The 18,187-nt window shown below is 44.6% G+C and overlaps 1 protein-coding gene across 5 annotated transcripts in view; it reads right to left on the reverse strand.

The window, feature by feature from the left end:
• The window catches only part of PRKCA (protein kinase C alpha), a 402,085-nt gene that overhangs the window by 122,840 nt on the left and 261,058 nt on the right, over window positions 1–18,187 (reverse strand). For all 5 annotated transcript variants that reach the window (XR_006715123.1, XM_045489495.1, XM_045489491.1 and 2 more), the window contains exons 4-5: window positions 5,975–6,086; window positions 2,397–2,525 (exon numbers count right to left, since the gene is read on the reverse strand). Coding sequence is in view for 4 of the 5 variants with exons in the window: in XM_045489495.1 (XP_045345451.1) it covers window positions 2,397–2,525; window positions 5,975–6,086 (241 nt within the window). In the remaining variant the exon portion in view is untranslated. The remainder of the gene's footprint in view (window positions 1–2,396; window positions 2,526–5,974; window positions 6,087–18,187) is intronic.

The following is an 18,187-nucleotide window of genomic DNA, read 5'->3' on the forward strand; positions in this document are numbered from 1 at the left end:
AACATTTTAGACTCATTCTCAAGAGACCTGACTTAGATTGTTGCCGTAAGCTACGCTCGTTGGCTTTCCTGCGTGAAAAGTGTAACTCGATGAAGGGTGTTGTCTCCTAAGATGATCTTACGGTTGTGAATCAGGTTCAACTGTAGGCAACGGTGGGGCAGTCAGTGTGGGAGCCCTAGGACCACACTCCTTGCTGACCCTGCAGGATGGGACCTGACCTTGCTCTTCTGTACCACGTGCCACACTAGCCAGGCATCTGTGCCCCTCGGTGCAGTTTTACGCGTGCAAGCCTCTCAAGGCTCGGAGTAGACTGTGGAAAACCCGGGCAGCACCACACGGTTGCTGCTTTTATGCCAGGAGAAGGCATGGGGGCAGGTGCAGCGTGCAGGGTGCTTTGCTGTATTCGGAAACAGGATGAATGAGAGCTGAACACTTAAAAACCCTGCCCCGGCATTCCGGTCTCACAGTGGGCTGTGCGCCTCACAATTAGGCTCCGACTGTTCACCTGCGATGTCTATTATATTGCCAACAGCAGTAGCTTTAGAAAGCGAAGGAAAAACACTGAAATGTTTAGCCAATAGGCAGTCTACAGCATGCTCCTGAATCCCTTACCACGCACTGCTTTATGGTCATTTTCTCCCAAACCGCACACTCCCTGCTCCCAGCACATGACTTCGACGAGGCAAGAGCCTCAGTAGAAAAGACAGCAAGGGTAAAGGTGTGACGGTACCGACATTCTCATGGCCCCCAAGGCATGGCCCCTGTCCCCCTGTCACCGGGGGACATTCTCATGGCCCCCAAGGAGCCTCACTTCCTCCGGGCACACAGCACTGGTGCCCTCAAGGCCAGAGGGGCGCTGGCCGCCAGCCCAGAGGGCAGAGTGGACCCCACCAGCAGCGCCAGTCCAATCAAAGGGAAACGGAGGTGAGAGCCGTGGCCCCAGAGGCGACGGTGCAAAGCAATGGTCTGAGAAAACGAAGGAACGTCCCTAAAACCAAAAGGTCAAAACAGATTGTGTGCCCAGGACAAGGATGTGATTCATAAATCGGTCTTGACCCTTAGCGATGTTTGGTTTGTTTCACAAGGTGACCCCAGTGGTGAAGTGTGTTGACCCTTTCTTAGCAGCACCTCAACATCTTTTGATTTTTCTCTAAATTCTTACCTGAGGGGGCAGCACTGGGTAGAGAGGTGGATTATTTTTCAAACTAAGAAATACGTGAGGATGTTTTCAGCAGCGAGCTTCCTCTGGAACTCCTCCTCTCCCCACCCCCCACCCCCTTCAAGGGACCCTGCCAGTCCTTCTTCTACAGTACCTTCCGTTATTTACAAATAAATAACAACACGGTCTTTCCATTCGTTTGATAGCTTAAACTTTCTAAATACAAATGGAAACGTAATACCTTTGCTATTCAAATGAAAACGAACACCCCTGGGAGAGAAAAGAGAGGGTATGGTAGCACATGAGGGAACCCCAAGGACACAGAAACAAGGCAGAAGGCTGACGATGGACCGTAAAACCATAAATCGACACGGAGTGGACCACAGAAAAGATCGGTCAAGTGTCTGAGGACACATGATGAGTCCCGGGCCAACAAGTCTCTAGGACGACTTGCTTCAGCGTGTGGAGATACCCAGAGTGGATCTGGTGGGAAACCAAAGGAAAGGCCATGCTTTGGCACAGCCCACACAGACACAGCCCCGGGGAGGGAATGTTCTGGGCCGTGGGTGGGGAATCCTGGTCCCCCGACTGCACTGTTTACAGGCGGCACCCTTGGTGCCACAAGGAGAAGCAGGGGGTCTGGAGTCGAAATGGCACAGTTCCACCCTGGCTCCTCACCTGCTCTGTGACATTCCCAATTTCTCATCTCTCTCTGCCTCGGTTTCCTCTTCTGGGAAATGAGGCCACTGTGCGGGTGGTTGAGAGGACTAAATCAATGATCTATGGTGAAGTTCTTAGCACCTGATGCAGAGGAAGCGTAACTCGATAACGTGATGGCTGTTTCCTGTTTCCTGTTGGTGTCCTCATGAGGGTGGGCTGATTGGGTCACCGCAGCCCGAGGCCATTACACATCTGGATCATCCACCCATCTCCCCCCACCCTGGTGCACTCCCACCGACGGCATTTTGTTTAACTGGCTTCCCTGTCCCCCTGTCACCGGGGGACGGTACACGGGCCGTGCCGTCAGAGCACCTCCGTCTCCACGGCAGTTCTGACTCTAAGGCGCTGGAGCAGCTGGGAAGTCGGCACACAGTGTGGTCTCTGGGGAGGCGTGTTCATGGGAAATCGGTGGCTCGGAGTCTGACCAGCTCCGAGGCGGTGACGGACTCTCTTGACCTTGACCCCAACGCCCTCGGAGAAGCTGCGCATGCCTCACATCTCCACAAGCATGCCTTACCTGTGACATGGAGCTTTTCATCGGTGACCTCAGCCTTCAGGTAGATCCGGCCCCTCTTCTCTGTGTGGTCCATCCCACAGAGGCTGGGGACATTGATCACACACTGCTTGTGCACGTTCATATCACAGGCTGTGAATCAAGAAAGCAAAGGGTAAGGCTGGACATATGGGCTCAAACCATCACCTCCTCAGTGTTTTGCTGTATGAGCACAAGTGAAAATGAGCTACCCTCTAACTCGATACTTTGCTATAATGTTTTTGGTGACACCAAGAACTGTTAGCAGATGTCCCTTACCACACAGGCTCCGTGTGACAATATCCTTAAAATACCCGTGCCATATTTGTCCAGTCTTAACTGAAGCAAAATACCCCTGCCTGCTCATCTGTGGATGCTTCAAATATTTAACACTGTACAGAACGCACACAGGTAAATGCATACAAAGCACAGACTACTTAGTATTTCATGCACGCAGAGGCAAATTATATGCACATTTTAAACAGAGGATATTCTTTGCCAAATAATTTCTTATGCCTTTCTGAGCTGACCACTCAGCAAGAATATGAGTCCGTGGGGCGAGTACAAGGAAGTTCGGAAAATTTCTTGCCTTAGTTAACTCTGTATCTCTGAGAAGGCTTCAGTACGTTGCATTCTTTTTTTTTTTTTTTTTTTTTTAAAGAACTTGTATTTGAGATTTTAAACCTGTCTTCAAATATTTAAATATTATTCTAAGTAAAACAAATACACGCCTGGCATGCTGAGCCATTCCTTACCAGCTGACATTATGTGGGTGAGATAGGGAGGAATAAAAAGATCAGTCTTAGTGCCGTGAACCAAAGAAACTCTGGAGAGAATCCTGTGTGCTGAACGCAAACATGAGTGCCTGTGTAGGTGTTCCAGCTCTATTGTCCTTGTCCCTTCAGGCTGCCAAGAAGAGCGATGGCCACTGGACTCCTCACACGCCCCCAATGGGATGCTACAAGGCTCTTCCGTAGCATTCAAGGTGGAGCCTTCGTGTTCGTTTCATTTTGAGTGTTTAACATGGTGAGGTAAATTGCAAACAGCATCGCAAATAACATAGATTTGCTATAATTCAAGGCAGAAAGGAGGATAATGGTCACAAATGAGGAAAGGACAATTGGCCGATTCACAAACGTGAATTCTGTTTAGGTTTCTATTTCTGAAGCTAACCATTCAGAATCAAGCACCTTGAGGCAGCCAATATAAACGCTCCTGAAAAGGTGTGCTATCCATCAGACTTGTATTAACCACATCCGGTCTGTAAGTGCTTGGGCAGAATTGTAACTTGGAAGAAATAAAGGCCAGCCTCTCTGCAAAGGACAGGCACAACAGGGACGCAAAAGTGCCCTGGGTTGTATCCCTGTCTTGACTCCCCCATCAGCAGCTTTGACATCTTGGAAAACTCAAGTGCTCTCTCTGATCCCATTTCCTACTCTGCAAACCAAGTGGCTGCTCTGGACAGTGGTTGCTAAGGTCGTTCCCCTAGCAAGCAGAATTGCACACAGTATTGTAACCCTACAACGTGCAAAGCACAGAAAGAGATACCTTCTCTTCGGAAGTTAAGGGAGGTGTTGGGGTCCTGGCACCCGTGAGCTTCTTGGCTTCCCTTGAGGAAGGAGCACAGGCCCCAGAAGCCATACGACTCCAAGGAAAAGAGCTGACCACAAAACAAAACCAAACGAAAGCACTGGCCCAGTTCAGCGGCTTTCAAAATTTTTTAGTAGCGGGACCCATTTTTCCAACAAAATCTTAAGCAGAATCCCAACATATAAACCAGATGAGTGTTCCTTCATTAGCATAAGCCTAGTTAACAAATTCAAATTTATACCATTTATTCGGTATAAAGACATTCGTGGATAACCTATAGAGCCCCCTGATCCAAACAGAACCGTGAAACCAGCTGTCTCGGTTCAGCCCTGACAGGGCACTTACTTCTGTGCTTTGTTAAAGTTGTCCCGCAGCCCCAAATCCAGACTCAGAACAGAAGCATATGTAGAGATGGTAAATGTCGTTGGACAACATACAACCTGGTTGGCTCTTCGGTTAAGTGGATTCGGTAGCAGAAACTTGGCTGCACGCTCAGCCCCATGAGTAAAGCTGGCAGAACACGGTCTCCACCATCATCTCCAACTTGTCAAGCTTGAGTGTGTAACACACTGAATGAAGTGTTCACTCTTGTTCCAAGTTTTAAAATACTTAGGAGTGTATTTACAAATGCACTTAGAATTCACATTTGCAAAATCCCTGAAAAACCATGTCTTTGGAATCCCAGGGTTTCTCAAAACACAGAAAACCACTGGTTTGGATCATCACAAAGGTTTTGTTTAGGCTATTAAATTTGACAGCTCCCTAAGGTGAAGAACCCCCATGTGCTGAGAAACCATCCATCTGTTCTATAATGTTCATTTAACCTTGATTTGTATATACACCGCCTTCGTTCCATGCAGGACACACAAAGCTTTTGGCCATAATAGCAATATTTAACGAATGGCAATATATTGATGTTTCCCCAACACTCTCCTGTCTACCAGAAAAACAGGTTCGGTAATTACCTTTTTGTGTCCTAAAAGTAGAAACCATTATTGAAACAGATAAACGGCCTGGAGAATCTCATAAGAACGATCAAAACAAAGAGTTTCCATAGTTGTTTTCCTTCTACCTGGTGCTTGATGACAATACATGCAGGACAAAAAAGGAGAATGTAGGGGGGCTGATGCCTTGTCCATGGTCTTCGTGATTGCATCTCTAACCGGACTGACAGAAACTTGATCTGTCCATGAACGTGCAGGGTGAGCAAACTTAAGATGTCTGGTTTTTATTTTCATTGTAGTTTCAGTTTTAAGGAGAGCCTACTGGATTTTTCCACAGTCCACCCACTAATTAGAGACACAGGAAGATAATGACTAGGGTTGCTTAGCTTATCGTGAAGCCTAACCAAATGTGGAATCTGGAGGTGGGGGAGTCTACCTTCAACACATGGCATTTGCTTTGGGGTTTGAGTAGCCTGCATTTTACAGTGATGGAAGATTTCCACCACAAAAAACTGTGACAGTACTAACTTCATTTATAAATTGGGTGTTCTTTTTGTGTGTGGGCGGGGGGGGGGGGGTTCACAATCAGGCAAGTAAGTAGTTTAATAAATCAGAACACTGACAGTGGAGCGATCCTATACTTTTCTGGTGTGGTATGTATTTGAACGGGTTCTTTTTATTTATTCAAAAAATCTTTTTAAATGTTTGTTTATTTTTGAGAGAGAGAGAGAGCGAGCGAGCATGAGCCGGGGAGAGGCAGAGAGGGAGGGAGACACGGAATCCGAAGCAGGCTCCAGGCTCCCAGCTGTCAGCACAGAGCCCAGTGCGGGGCTCGAACTCATGAATGGTGAGATCATGACCTGAGCTGAAGTCGGACACTTAACCGACTGAGCCACCGAGGTGCCCCCGAATAGGGTCTTTTTATTGATGAGTTCGTGTTGAAAAGTTACTGAACCCGAAGTGCTCTGCAAACCCTGCAGGTACACGGCAGAGCCTCACCTGATCTAGTGGAAAAGAAAACTTACTTACTGTCACATTTCATCCCTTGATGGATAAGTCCATACAGCAATGACCCACAGTGATCACAGAAGGTGGGGCTTCCATAAGTGTGGATTTTAAACTTGTGCTTGCTCCTGGGGTCCTGGTGGGGAGAAGAAGCACATTGTTCAGTCCAGTCACGAAAGAAACACATTTTTGGACTAAGCCAAGTTCAGGCCCTGCCTCTTCCCCTCCCCACATCGAGGTTCAATAGAACCAGACTGCGCACCATTCTCTGGGATAATTGCACGGGTGGTGGGGACTTTGCCACATTGAGTTTTTATGAGCTGCCCACTTTGAGCCATATAAGAAATACCCATGTTTCCTTTCTTTATGGGGTGTAATTTCCACACACCAGGGTTTTCACCAATGTTACCACCTCAGGACCTAGAATCATAATAGTGCTGGAGGGCAAGCACAGTGCTTTACATGCCACGGTATTTATTGCTGGGTCTCTCGCGCCTAGCACAGGCTGCAGCACAAGGCAGATGCAAAATCAGGGTGTATTTGTGAAGCTGAACGGAATGATCCTGGATCTGCTTAATGGAGCATGGGTGATCTCCTTTTGGGCGAGTTTTCTAGAAGTACAATATTAAGACCAGATATGCACCCAAACCAACAGAGACATCTTCCTGCTTCTGCACTATTTCCCGTAACATTATATGCATTTGCACAGGGAAGCTCCAAGGTAATCAGGTGAAAATTGGAAATGCACTGAAAGTATACTCCCCATGGCCCCCTGCTGCCATCTCATTACTTTCCCTAGCATAACATACAAATTACTGAAGGTACAAAACAGCTCTCTCTCAAATAGCCTTTCTGTTCCTCAATCTATAGACAGATCGCAGATAAGGAACTAAACATTATATACAGCCTAGCAGAGTAAGTAAAGAGCATGGGCCCCTGCAGTCAGACGGCTTGGGTTCAGTTCCAGGGTGACTACCTCCGAGAAGCGGGACCTCGGACAAATATCATTTCCTCCACAACTGCAAACTGGGAAATTAACAGGACCTATCTTACAGAGCTGTCACGAAGACAAGTCAGTCTTGTTAAATGCTTGGGTGGGTCTATCTAGGTAGATTAGTGCCTCTGCTTCTTGGACCTCCATTACTAATATGCAAACATAGAGGGTTGAGCAGAAAGACTTTCATGTCCTACTTGAAATATTAAAAAAAGTTTCAGGGGCACCTGGGTGGCTCAGTCGGTTGAGCATCTGATTTCGGCTCAGATCATGATCTCACGGTGTGTGAGTTTAAGCCCCGCATCAGGCTCTGTGCTGACAGTGCTCTGGATTCTGTGTCTCCCTCTCTCTCTGCCCCTCCCCTGCTCTCTCTCAAAAATAAACAAACATTAAAAAAAAAAAAAAAATTCATACTCAAGTCTGTTTATCAGGGCACTTCCTTGTTAAATTCCTCCTCCTGAATCATTTTTGGTGGCCCAATCAGCTGTAACTACAGAGCTGCCATTGACTGAATTAAGAGGAACAAGGTTTTGGGGATGGGCATGAGATCAACAGCTCCACTGCAGACAAGGTAAGCTTGACTTACCCCGTTAGTCTAGTGCTGTGTATACACGAAAGAAAGATACTCTTGGCTTTTGACTTTCTAAAAGCCTAGATGCTGGTGGTGACTTGAGGGAATTCCAAAGGTGATTTTGATTCTATAAGATGACTTATCTTTTGGTTGACTTTAGAGTCTAAAATCTAGGCCGCATATGCCAATGAATTACACAACCGACCCTTGAACAATGTGGGGGGGGAGGAGGGAGTTAGGGGTATCGACACCCACTCCCCCACAGTTGAAAATCCATGTATAACTTTGACTCCTCCCAAACTTAACTACTAATAGCCTACAGTTGACTGGAAGCCTTACCAGGAACATAAATAGTCGATTAACACATATTTTGTATGCTATAGGTCATATATACTGTAGTCTTGTAATGAAACTAGAGGAAAAAAATGTTAAGAAAAACAGAAGAGAAAGTAATACAAAATCCATGTATATGTGGATTTATGCAGTTCAAATCTATGTTGTTCAAGCGTCAACCATAATTACTTTTTCAAGTCATAAAACTTAAAATTCTAGAATATTTCAATCATGCAGAATCTTATAAAGAATATTACACTAAACATGCAAGCACCAGACTCGATACATGTTAACATTTCATTTTTCACTGTATTATTATCTTCAGTCTGCAGAGGCATTAGTGACCTTCAAAGTCACGTGGCCAGGGAAGGGCTCAGATAGGATCCGACCAACGTTTGCATCTTTAACACTGATTCCCACCCAAGAGCTTTGAAAAAATCCATCCAGGATCTTAACATATTTTCAAACAAAGTTTTATATTTACAACACATTTTTTAAAATGAGCCTACTACCTGTTTTGTAAATAAAGTTTTATTAAAACACAGCCATGCTCCCTCATTTATATATTTTCTGTGGCTACCATGGCCGAGTTAAGTAGTTGTGACAGAGCCCACAAAGCCTAAAACATGGCTACAAAGCCTAAAATATTAGCTATCTGGCCCTTACAAAACAAAACAAAACCAAATCAAACAAAACAAAACACAACACAACAAAAAACTTTGCCTGCCTCTGCTTCAGATCATGGTTTTCAAAATATGGTCTCTACAAGGCACCAGCATCACCTGGAACTTGTCAGAAATTAAGCCCTTCTCCATACTGAATGAATCAGAAACTCTCTATGTGAGGCCTCAAGGTTCATGGTTCAACAAATCCTTCAGGTGATCCTAATGTTGGCAGGCACATAAAGACTGAGGGCCTTTAGAAGGTCATTTCGTAAAGATCTAGTAAGTGCCTAATAGGTGCTAGGTACAGGTGTGTGCAGATGATTAGCAATATTGAGGTAGGTCATTAGTTTACTTTCTAAATGTCTCTTAGGGTGTGAAAGATCAAGGCCATCCTTGGGAGATTATTTTCCTTAACAAGTAGTAGCTGTGAATATGGTCTCAAGTATGGGCTTAGCCTTCCTCCGTTAGAGCATCCCACCATTTCTCCAATCTCCCAGATGTTAGGCAGAACGTCAAGGGCACAGAACAATGTCAGGATCAATTAAAAGTTCTCATGTTGACAGTAAAGGTTACGTCCCACCACGTGGAGGGCAAACAGGGTGCTAGAGGAAAAGAATCAGGCAGTTCTCCCTGCAGAAGGAAGGCATCAACAGCAGGCACTAAATAAGGCACGGCAGCTCACGCACAGCCCTCTGGAGCCTGGGTGTGTCAGGCAGCTCCAGGGTGGCTGTCCTGCCAGTCGGTTGTCACTCAGATCTCTGTTGATGTGGCACACAGGCAACCTGCTTCACTTTTCAGGAAAATCTAAGTCCTACTCATCTGGTCCCCAAATGGCATCTTTAGGCTCTAACCGTTTGGAGGTGTAGGAAGAGAGGAAACCATCACTTCCACCTTCTGTAGAAGAGTGGAGGATGACCAAGTCTTGGGAGTCCTCACACTCCAAAATCATGAGTGGCCAAAGATCAGGTCTACGATAACGATAGTAATAACTGTCAACCTGTTCGTTGATCATCAAGTGCGTGCAATTGCTTTACAAATGACCAAGACCTCTCCTACAAAAAGAGCATTTACCAGGATTCTGGAGACCTGTGTTCTGACTTGAGTTTTGATACAAATTCCACCTTGGACAAGCCATGTCACGCATTTTTTAAAGCAGAAATAAAGCCAGTCTGCCTATGTCGTTGTCTGGGGGTGGGGCTTATCTTAGGGAACATGAGTGAGGGCTTTGCAACCTGAAAATCCCTAGACAAATACAAGATTATTACAGTTATACTATCCTTATAAGGAAACTCTAAGATGCCCAAGGTTTTCCAGTAATAGTGGACGTGGGCCAGAATGGGAAGAGAGCAAGAGGAAAGCTGATCAACTTTGGGGCTCATAGGTGGTTGGGACGGAAGCCAAGTTGGCAAGAAGGCAGGCGACTTCCTCTGGGGTCCTGGGTTCCTGTCCCTTGCCCCAGACCGGCCTTCCCAGGCAAGTGACCCGCGCTGGGTGGTAAACCATGAAACCACCCGCCAACCCAACCCGACTGTGTACTGCTTTGCCCGTAAGGACAGTTCATCTCTCCCTCCACGGAAATGGACTGCAGGAGCACGGACACTCATTTCCAGTTGAATTAATCTCACCTCCTCTGACAAAAGAAACCACACTGTTAGCTAAAGAGCCATGACTTACGATGATTTACAGAGAACAGCTGTCCTAAAAAGCTCTCAGGTTCTTTCTGTTCCTATCCATGGCTGCTAGCTAGTGGTGTGCCTGACTTCTTTGGGCTCTGATTTCCTCATCAGGAATCTGAAGGGATTGGGTCAGCACTTTGGAGTTGGCATTTCACGGGGCCCTACAGGTGTCAGGAGACGCCCGCGGGCTGCTGAGGGTCGGGGGAGGGAGGCCACCACTAAAATAAAAGTTAACCAGGTTGGACGATCTCTTTGATTCGGTCTTGCTTTTAGAAAGAAAAACTATTAATTTTTATTTTGAAACCATTTAAGACTCACAGCACTCTGTAAAAATAGTACAGGTTGTTCCCATATATGCTTCGCCCAGCTTTCCCCAGTGATAACATCGTATATAACCACAATATGTTAGGAAAACCAGGCCTGGGACGCTGCTAAGTGGCATTAACAACAGACTTCAGGGTTTCACCAGATCTTACATGCATAATTCCCATGCATGTATTTTTTTTAATGTTTATTTTTGAGAGAGAGAGAGAGAGAGAGCACGCGCGAGCGAGCATGAGTGGGGGAGGGGCGGAGAGAGAGGGAGACACAGAATCTGAAGCAGGCTCCAGGCTCTGAGCTGTCAGCACGGAGCCTGACACGGGGCTCAAATTCACAAACCAAGAGATCATGACCTGAGCCAAAGTCAGATGCTTAACCGACTGAGCCACCCAGGTGCCCCTCCAATATGTGTATTTTTATTGTACAGCTTATGAACCAAATACACCGTGTACCGAATGGGGAATACAGTACTATTTGCTGGGTAAATACCACGAATTCAAGTAGACCACCAGCAAAGGAGCGTATATTGCTATCCACCAAATACATAACCCACCGGATCTCGTGACAGGGTGGTGGGAGGGGGAGTTGAAAGATTTATTGGAAAACCAGAATCAGAATGCTTTTCTCAAAGCAAAGAAACCATGTGCTATTTCCAAACCTTTCTGACCAGCTTTTCAAAACAAAAGGATTTCAGGGTGGAGGATAACCGGGCCCCCCCCCAAGTGACGGTGGCAGCGGGGGGGTCGTGGGCCTTGAAAGGTAAGTTGTGGGCTTCTGGGGGTGCATGTAACCCAGGCTTGTCTCGTGTTGTTTTCGCTGCTCCCTCCTGGCCTAACCTAACCATCTCAGGCCCAAACACCAAAAATGGCAAATCACTAAGCTGCTTCCTCCTTCCGGGAATTTTCCTCTTTCCACTGGCCTTCCAGAACGTGTGATTTCAGTCTTTAATATGCCACTTACACATTCTGCTGCTTATGGGGTTATTACTTTACCTCCTCTTTCATTTTCTTCCTCATTGTATCACACACACAAGCACATCCCAGACATACACGCAGAGGACAGGACGAAGTCCGAGAGGCCCTCAAGCTCAATGCTGAATTTGCAGCTGGATCAGAACCAAGGCAAGAATTTTTAGTATTATACCCAAGCTCCCTGGAGACCCCAGCAAAAAGGGAAAAGAAACAGAGGCCTCTAGGACTGCAAAGCCACCTGGATACAGTCACCTGTCTTATTTTCCTCTAAAACCATTTGTCTCACGCATGCTGAGCCTTCAGTGAATGTGTACTAAGGTCTTCACAAAAGCTTATTTTTTTTAAAGGTATTTTTTTTCAACGTTTTTTATTTATTTTTGGGACAGAGAGAGACAGAGCATGAACGGGGGAGGGGCAGAGAGAGAGGGAGACACAGAATCGGAAACAGGCTCCAGGCTCTGAGCCATCAGCCCAGAGCCCGACGCGGGGCTCGAACTCACGGACCGCGAGATCGTGACCTGGCTGAAGTCGGACGCTTAACCGACTGCGCCACCCAGGCGCCCCCACAAAAGCTTATTTTTACCACTATGCACCTGAGGATTGGAGATAAAGGTATCCTACATATTACTTATGGCTGAGTCTGACCTTAGACACCCCCCCGCCCCCAACAGACACACAAATGGCGGGTATACTCCAGGCCTTCACTATTACAAAGTTAGTAAAATTTCCCCCACTTAATGCAATACATATAATCTTACTTTTTACTTCTCTAGACGCTGGCAGCCTCTCATTAAGTGGAGTATGAAACCTACTGTCACATGTCAGAAGCCTGACATTATGTTATAATGAAAGGGGGAGCCATTCAGCTCTGCTGTTTCTGTTGTAGACGCAGTTAGAGGGAGAAAAAAGAAGTTTCTGACTAAACCAATTTTCATAGGCACAAATGAAGTCTAACCCACAAATCTAAATCTAGACCTCTTAGAAAAAAGTAACAAATGAAAATTTCAAGTTCTACTGAAAGCATCTGTGGTCTGTTTCTCACATCTTAGTTTTTATAATACAGCAACTTAAAACTTAATTAGCTTTCCTTGGAGACATTGTTCCACATTTCTACCAGGACTTGTCAGTCTTTTGTCAAAATCACCACCACCATTATGCAATGGGCTGAAAATAAACCCATGGGTCTATGCTGCACAAAATTTTGATACTGATGAGGCCTTAAGTGTCCTGGATGCCTTCTTGTTGGGTTAGCTATAACCATCTAGAAGGTGTGCTCAAGAGAAGTTGTCTTTTTTTTTTTTTTTAATGTTTACTTGAGAGAGCGAGTGAGCGAGCAGGGGAGGTCTTGGGGGGGGGGGGGGCGGAGGGGGCTGGAGGGGAATCCCAAGCAGGCTCTGCATTGTCAGGGCAGAGCCCAATGCAGGGTTGGAACCCACGAACATGAGATCATGACCAGAGCTGAAACCAGGAGTTGGATGCTTAACCAACTAAGCCACCCAGGCACCCCTCAAGGTACGCTTTAAGCCGTGGCCTTCAAGGCTGGAGCCCTCCAATGTGTAATGTGAAACCTCCAGAGGGGCTAAAGCTCCCTATACAACCATTGGCAGGCAATCAATGATGCTTTTTGATGTTTACAGTTGAACAGCCATCATTTCAAATGCCCTTTTAATTTGCCGAGTAAAATAATGGCAGCCTTTTGGCCAGAGGTCAGCCTGCCTTGGATTTTCCAGCAGTATTTGAAGGTCTCTGAAATGCCCCACAGGTTTCTCACAGAGCACCAAAATGGCTGTCACTGAGGGCCAGAGTTCAGACTTCAAGAGTCTCTTGAAAAGACTGTTTTTAACTGAGAGAAGCCTGTGGGGTGGCTTCCTTAAGCGCCCCAAGCAGTGTGCCTCCTGCAAGCTGCTCCTTCTAAATACCAAGGAAAATTCCCCATGTTCACCATCTGATGTGTTCTCATGAATCATACTGTAAGCCAAGCCTGGGTCTAAATGTCACCCACATGCTGACTATACAAGCAACACCAAGAACACTGCTCCAAGGGTGAATCTGGCATCATTTCTGTGATCTTAAATTTCTTGGGAAATTTTTTTAATAACATTCAAAATTCCTATTTAAGTTGTTGTTGTTGTTGTTGTTGTTGTTACCATGAGAATATAACCAAAACCAGATCATATGATCAGGGTGACTTTATGTAACTTGAATATCACCATAATTATTACACTGGACACCATGTACTGAGCAAGGCTCCCAAATCCCTTCTCAGGCTGCAGAATCGGCCTGGTCCACTGGATATTTGGGTGCACGGCATGCCTCAGGCCTTTGATTACACGGGCTTGCTTGAATGGTGCCTGTCGTAAGGAAGAACCAAGGAACTTGCATTTCTGTTGACAGTTCACTTTTTATCTTAACGTAGCCCTATTTTATTCTGATGAAGAACACACATCTTTACAGGTGAACTAACTTGTCCAACCGGGTTCTGCTAGTAGAGGAATTCTTATGGGTCCTTTGCCCAGTTGTACAAGATGCTGTAACCATTAAATACAAAGCAGCCAACTCTTAAAAAAAATTCTACATAAATCTCTACCAGCAAGACAATGGCTAAATAAACCAAAACATATTCATACTATGGAATACTACGTAGCAGTTAAATCAAATGAGCTAGGTCTTTCTGTAACCATAACATGGACAGGTCTCTAAGATATACTGTCTAATGAAAAGAGTACAACCTCAGAATGGAACATAAAAAAAATGACATTCAGGTAGAAAAACAGAATGAAAGACAACCCCTCCAGATATAGAACAATAATACAGCCATATATATATATACATATATATATATGTATATATATATATGTGTATATATATATATATATATATATATATATATGCGCCTCTGGGAAAGTGTAGTGACAGAATAGATTTAGAAATGACAGGGAGAGGAGACTACACCTATCTGAAAAGATTTAAGTTAAAAAGAATGAATTCACACATTGCCTCTGTAATCCAAATTACCTTGAATCCCAGCTGAATATATATGGTTATATTTCAAATGGATCATGAGATGCCGTTGGAGGGAGAGCCTGCACGTGTCAAAGGAACTGGGGCACAACTGCTCAACCTGGTGATAAACGAACTGTGTCTATAGCTTTTCCAGCAATCTGCTGAGAAGGTGCCTATATGAGCTCACTCTGCAGATATTTGGAACCAGTAGCCATCAATGAGAAGGAAATCTTTTTTTTTTTAATGTTTATTTTTGAGAGACAGTGAGAGACAGAGTGTGAGCGGGGGAGGGGCAGAGAGAGAGAGAGAGAGAGAGAGACAGACAGACAGAATCTGAAGAGGCTCCAGGCTCTGAGCTGTCTGCACAGAGCCCGATGCGGGGCTCGAACTCACAAGCCGTGAGATCATGACCTGAGCCGAAGTCAGACGCTTAACTGTCTGAGCCTCTCAGGCGCCCCGAGAAGGAAATCTTAATTAAAAGTTATAATATAACCACCATCTCCCTGCCTGTAATCAAACTTATATGCTTCCATCATCTTAGGACAAAAACTTGACATATATTGATGTCCTGTCACTTATAGCTTTCAAATCACAAAAGAATCTTTGATGGTTTAGTATGAAATTCTGGTATTAAGATGTTTAAAATGTGCAAATATCCAAGTCACAAAGCCTAATGTTATTCATTTAAAAGTATGGGATCTCCTCTTCATTTCACCCCAAAAATCATTTACTAGACACTTAACTATGTGCCAGGCAACATGTATATGGTGGTAAAGACTTCAGGTGTGGCTCAGGTCAAGTCTCACTTGGGAGAAGCAGAATTACGTTTTATTAGCAAATCACTCCTAATTTTCAGTGGCTCAACACAGTAAACATTTATTTTTTTGTTCTTTCTCCTGGGACCCCAAGCTGAGAGAGCAGCCCTCATCTGGGATATTGCCAGTCTCATGGCAAAGGACAATGTCAGAACCACTCAACGGCTCTTAAATCTCTGACTTGGAAATGATGCCATCATTTCCGCTCACATTTCATCAGCCAAAGCAAGACACACGGCCAAGCTGGGAATCAGCAGGGCAAGCGTATATAATCCTCTCTGTGAAGGGACAGAAAACATTTTGAGTAGTAATATAATCCACAAAGACACAGAGAGAGCTCACACCCTACTGCCATTTTATAATATTTGAGGAAGGACAAAAGAATGGATTAAGAACTTCAAATTTTGAAAGCTTGTAGGTTTTAAGGTCAACTGAAGATAGTTTTAAGTTGGGGGTTATCAGAGACCATCTACCTTTTAGAGGTTATGTTAGCTTAGCAGCAAAGAACACCCCCATCTCAGTGGCTTATCACAACATACACTTACTTCCCTCTCATGTTATAAGTCAGGGCTACAGAGTAGAAGCACCTGTCTGCTCATTCTAGGACCAAGAGATGAAGGCTCAAGCATTGTCTGGAATATACCATCACCAGGTAAAGAAAACCAAGAGGTAGAATTGAACAGTGGAATCTGTTAATGCTATTTAAAAACAGTAATATTTTTTTCCTGTTTTAAGTTTTTATTTTGAAATAGCTTAAACTCACAAGTGGTAAAAATAGTGCAGAGAGTTCCTGTGTATTCCTCAACCAGCCTCCCCCCACGCCCGCTGCCTGTGATAATAGCTTACAAAGCCAGAGTAGATGATCAAAATCCAGAAATACAGATATGGGCACCAGATTGTACAGATTTCGCCAGTTTTTAGGTGCACTCATTGAGTGTGTGAATATAATCACATGAAATTTTATCACATTTACAGTCATGATAAGAAAAGCTCCAGGGCACCTGGGTGGTTAAGTGTCCGACTCTTGATCTCAGCTCAGGTCATGATCTCACGGGTTTGTGGGTTCGAGCCCCGCACTGGGCTCTGTACTGACAGCACACAGCCTTCTTGTGACTCTGTCTCTCCCTCTCTCTTCCCCTTCCCGACTTGCACTCTCTCTCTCTCAAAATAACTAAACTTAAAAAAAAAAAAAAAAGCTCCATCACCACAAAGAAGCCTCCTTCTACCACCCCTTTAGGGTCACAAGCTACCTCCCCCCATCCCTAACCTCTGGCAAACACTGATCTGTTCTCTATTAGACGAATTTTTATAACACTTCTTTAAGCACCAAATAATGTTTGTGCTAATTAAAGATTTGGTTAGCTCCAGTGCCGTCGTTTGAAAGGAAAATAAAATAGGAATATACGAGGCATCTTAATTATGTGAACCCTTGCCAGCCCTGAACAAAGTTATTTGTTTTCTGAAAAAAAAAAAAAAAAAAAAAAATTCATGGCCAAGTTTATATGATGATCTGAGAACAAATCAGAGATAAATGGAAACATATTTATTCAAGAGTCTCCAAGATCCTATCATCTTTGTTCAATTTAGTAAAGACAGAATTGGGTTGTTGGTCATGTGAGGAACCCTGTGTGACATTCTAAGATGGCATGGGACAAATTCTGAAGCCTAGTATTTCAGAGTAGGGAGATGCTTCATCTTTGTCATGGACTGGAAAAAGTATAACATACATTTGCAAGAAGGCTGATTTTCGTGGCTCCCTATAATGCTGGAAAATTCTCCAGCAGCTGGTATTCATTCAATGATTAAACACAACAGAGGAGACAGATGAATGTATCCTGTTCTCCCTCCTGACTGCAAAGTCCAGAGGGGGCAGGATTCCTTCTTTCCTGAGGTAACTCTGATTCCTTCTCCAGATGGCTCATTACTAATATTTCTCCTCCTAGCTCTTAGGAGATATTTACTTCCTGATGGCCAATGATCTTTTCGGTCATGACTGCATTTTTTTTAATGTTTATTTTGAGAGCGAGCAAGCATGAGCAGGGGAGGGGCAGAGAGAGAGGGATTCTCCCAGGTGCTCTGTCAGTGCAGAAGCCCAATGTGGGGCTTGATCCCACGAATCGTGAGACCATGACTTGAGCTGAGATCAAGAGTTGGACTCTTAACTGACTGAGCCACCTAGGCACCCCCTTTTTTTAAAAAAAAGTTTTTAACGTTTATTCATTCTTCTGAGAGACAGAGCATGAGTGGGAAAGGGGCAGAGAGAGGGAGGCACAGAATCTGAAGCAAGCTCTAGGCTCTGAGCACTCAGCACAGAGCCCGACACAGGACTCAAACTCACGAACTGTGAGATCATGACCTGAGCCGATGTCAGATGCTCAACTGACCGAGCCACCCAGGCGCCCCCCCCCCTTTTTTTTAAAGTACAGCCTATGGTGAAATATCTTAGTCACTTGTTATTTTTTAATTATTTACTCACATGTCCATTTATGTAGATAAAATCATACTCATATCAACATTAGAAAATACAGTTAACTAAAAAGGAAATTACCTATATATTAATATTTTGGTATGTTTCATTCAAGAAAGAGGAGTATGTTTTCTTAGAAATCATACTAAATAGACTGGTGGTCTAGGGTGTTATTTTTCAACAGCTCATTCTGAACATCTTTCCATGTCCTTAAATACAAAGCAGTATCACATTTTACTGTGTATTTCGTCACATGGAGGCACCATAATTGACTGACCCAATCTTCAAGTCCTGGACATTTAGTAACTACTGAATGACACTACCATAGGTGTCTGTGAACACACGCCGAGCAAGTGTCTTAGCTTCTCAGAATAAACGTCCGAAGTAGGAACCTTGGGTCAAAGGGATGAAAACAAAATAT

Source organism: Leopardus geoffroyi, chromosome E1 (genome assembly GCF_018350155.1).
Source record: "Leopardus geoffroyi isolate Oge1 chromosome E1, O.geoffroyi_Oge1_pat1.0, whole genome shotgun sequence".
NCBI classification, from domain to species: Eukaryota; Metazoa; Chordata; class Mammalia; order Carnivora; family Felidae; genus Leopardus; species Leopardus geoffroyi.